Genomic DNA, 3,596 nt, shown 5'->3' on the forward strand with positions numbered 1-3,596 from the left:
CGCCATACCCACGTTTACTACAAGGAAGGCGCAGATCAACCGATCACCTCCATCCCCGACATTCCCGGAGAAATGTCAGTCATGAATAGGTCTGTTACGACCTCACCTGTCTAACGATCAAGCTTCCCCATCGTCTCGGGGAACCCTTAGTTGAAACATAAGTCATCTCTCTGGCTCAGAGACTCGACTTGGGGGGCTCCTGTTCTGGACTGGGCCACGACACTTAGCACGGCACGGCCCAATGCTCGCCAAGCCCACGTCCAAACGACCGTATCCAAGCGACCACGAGGACACGTCAGGTGAACGACCGTCCGCCCGGAGAATGTCTCCCCGGCCCCTTAAATACGTGTCGGACAACGAGCGGGTCCTCCTCATATGATCTCCATCCACTCATCGTCAACCCACGCCGCGGGCACCTAAGTTGTGTCGGGCAGAGCCATAACGGCATCTCACTCACCACGTCACCCAACTCCCCTATATTGTCTCCTTAGAGATAGGGGCAGTTGGACCAGGGGGCAGACCTTGGTCTAGGTCTTAACGCTTCTTACGCGTCCCCTGGCAGCTCCTCCTTGGGCCTAGCTAATCCAGCCCATTAGGAGCCTTGGCCCAGCGCTGGGGGCTCAATATAAATACCCCTTTCATGGCAAAGGGGCAGGTATTCAAACTCACACTCTGATAATCTCATTCTGTACCTTTTCTGACTTAAGCGTTGGAGCACCTTGCAGGTACACCCCCCTCTCATTTCATTCTCCGGCCCATTCACCAAGACCTTGGAAGGCCCTCCTGATCAGGTGAGATCAATTAATCAGATACATTAGTTATGCAATTAATCTAAAAAGTAATATTTAAAAAAGTTATTACTTTCTTTATATTATATAAATAATTTTAAAATTTAATTGGTACAACATAAATATTATTAAAATCACTAGATTGTCAAATCCCAAGCATCTTAAAGATTATAAATAAATAATATCTTATTTTATTATTAACAAGTTTATTATTTTAAATCCACAATTTATAAGAAATTAATGGTTATAACAATATATTGAATAGATTAATTGAATTTTTTTAATCATTTATTTAAATTTAATATCATTTTAATTTTAATTTTAAACTCAAAATTTTGTGTTCAATTTCATATGGGAAGCATATGTTATTATTAGTATAAATATGTATAAATAATTAAACAAGTATTACATAAAAATCAATTAAAAGTAAAGTCTATAAAGTCATGACGTTATTTTTTGTGGTAGTTCTTAGCTTTTGCATAGCAGGTAGCAATGTTGATGCAAGAACTAGAACTCTATCAAATGAGACAAGTTATTTTACTACATCTGATATTGTGACGGTATTGTTTACTATTTATTTTCCTTTGTTATAATTTGTTTTACATAAGTTTTACATGATTCTAATTTTTGTTAACATATCCAGCATCATGTCGACATTGATTTTGATTGTGTTGATATCCACAAGCAACCTTCTCTAAATCATCCTTTATTAAAAAATCACAAAATCCAGGTATAAAAAGTTTAAATCCTTATAGGTTTAATAAAATTACTTGATTTATTATGCATTTTATTATTCATAATTTTAAATATAAATCCTTATTTTGTTTCCATTTCATTGCCAAATAGCTTTATCCAACTTTTACAAGAAACATTATGTCAAAAAGGCCATCTTATGATGGTAAAATCATTGAAGAATGTCCAATAGGAAAAATTCCCTTTCACAAGAAAATAAAAAGACATCAAATTGAAGGTTTTCAGTCAAATTCACATGAGTATCATGTAAGTGGACTCTCCTAATCATATCATGCAATGTAAGGTTATAAATCATATAATAAATTTAAGCTATCATAATATATTTATTGAGGATTAAGTATCAATATTAATTAAAAATAATTTCTCACAACTACAAATATATTGTGCAATTTAAATTAAAAAATTGAAAAATAAGTTGATGCAATAGGGTCTACACCATTGTATTTAGTTTTTAAGAATCTTATAATTATTAATCTAAATATTATATTTGTCATTATTTTCTTATAATTATTAATCTAAATATTATATTTGTCATTATTTTCTAGTCGATCAGCCTCGATACAAACCAAACTATGACATTTCATGGAGGATGTGCATACATTGGTGCATATAATTTAACACTTACAGAAAAACAATATAGTTTATCTGGATTTTGGGTTGAGAGTGGTCCACCATCTAATTTAAATAACATATTTTTTGGCGCTGGGGTAAGTTGTTTCTAAGATTTCAAACTAGTATATTTGGTTTATTTTTCATGTCTCAATAAAACTTTTTTTAATGAACTATTTGTATCAATCCTTTTCATCTACAAGGTTATGCCAAATTTATATGGAGATAGTCAACTTCACCTAACAGCACGTTGGACGGTATTATTATAAATTTAACGTTCCTTAGAATTTTTAAATACTCTTAATAAAATGACTATTGAATTTATTAGAAAAAAATAATTTTAATATTGTTTTGCTTAATTTGATACAAAAATGCAGGCAGATGGATCAGGATGTTACGATATTCATTGTCCTGGGTTCGTGCAAGTCAGAAGTAATACATATCTTGGAATGGTTCTATCACATGTTTCTAGCATTGGAACGTTTAGAAAATTGGTTCTTGTTGTCACAATCAAACAGGTAATTTTCATTTGAAAAAATTTATAATGTATATTTTATTATCTTTTAATTGCTTAAATATTTGTAGGATAAAGTAACGGGTCATTGGTGGTTATGTATATACTCATGGCTAGAATGTTTTGGATATTTTCCAAAAGAACTATTCTCTCACTTAAGTTCAGGAGCATCTATTGTTAGATATGGCGGTGAAACTTATACTCCGCCTGGAATGGTTAGTCCCCCGATGGGTAGTGGAAGATTGCCACAAGAAAAATTCAGAAACTCGGGTTTCATGGAAAGGGTTGAGATAATTAATTCAGAATATAATCAAATTGATATAAATCCTAGAACTATGAAGATAAACAAAGATGGTAATTTAAGTTGTTATGACTTATTATATCGTGGTTTTGAAGGAGGCTCTGCTCGTCATGCTTTTCTGTATGGTGGGCCTGGTGGAAGGTCATGTTAATGATTGTATCGTAGAATAAAGTTATTAAAAGGCTTCATAAAATCATAATAAATAAAGTTAATTATTGCTCCCTTGTGTTTTATATTGCTCCCTAGATATATAAGCTTACTTGTTACAATGGTCTATAAGCTCTAAAAAAAATTGAAAGCTTATATGAATAAAATGTAAGATGTTGAATCTAAAACATAAGTGAACATTTAGACATGTTAATCAAAGCCCTAAGGGTCATGCATAAGAGGTTTGGCATTAGAAGTCCCAAAAGAAAATAAGCACCTAAACAACCTAGCATACAAAACTATAAGTGTTGAATGTTTAACTTAGCATGGTATAAGAAGGTGAATTGAAGTGAAGAAGATGATAAGACATATAAGTAAACAACTAAGGCACAATAAACTTAGACAGTGTCTGGCTTAACTGATCCACCACTTTATAATTCTTTTTCTGATTATCCTCAACAACTCTTCAGCTCTTGGGAGGAAA

General features: G+C 33.2%; 1 protein-coding gene across 1 annotated transcript; it reads left to right on the forward strand.

Moving 5' to 3' along the window:
* The first annotated feature begins 1,213 nt into the window (after nt 1-1,213).
* On the forward strand, nt 1,214-3,198 carry LOC127107256 (uncharacterized). The gene is made up of 7 exons (XM_051044555.1): nt 1,214-1,348; nt 1,432-1,518; nt 1,635-1,787; nt 2,087-2,248; nt 2,354-2,407; nt 2,528-2,668; nt 2,736-3,198. The coding sequence occupies exons 1-7, from the start codon at nt 1,232-1,234 to the stop codon at nt 3,114-3,116; spliced, it is 1,095 nt and encodes a 364-aa protein (XP_050900512.1). The 5' UTR covers nt 1,214-1,231; the 3' UTR covers nt 3,117-3,198.
* Nucleotides 3,199-3,596: the final 398 nt, after the last annotated feature.

Source organism: Lathyrus oleraceus, chromosome 7 (genome assembly GCF_024323335.1).
Source record: "Lathyrus oleraceus cultivar Zhongwan6 chromosome 7, CAAS_Psat_ZW6_1.0, whole genome shotgun sequence".
NCBI lineage: Eukaryota > Viridiplantae > Streptophyta > Magnoliopsida > Fabales > Fabaceae > Lathyrus > Lathyrus oleraceus.

Coding starts and splice junctions, on each gene's coding strand:
- LOC127107256 (XM_051044555.1), top strand. CDS start 1,232: ATGACGTTATTTTTTGTGGTAGTTCTTAGCTTTTGCATAGCAGGTAGC. Junction 1,519..1,634: donor TAAAAAATCACAAAATCCAG/GTATAAAAAGTT, acceptor ATTGCCAAATAG/CTTTATCCAACTTTTACAAG. Junction 2,408..2,527: donor ACCTAACAGCACGTTGGACG/GTATTATTATAA, acceptor ACAAAAATGCAG/GCAGATGGATCAGGATGTTA.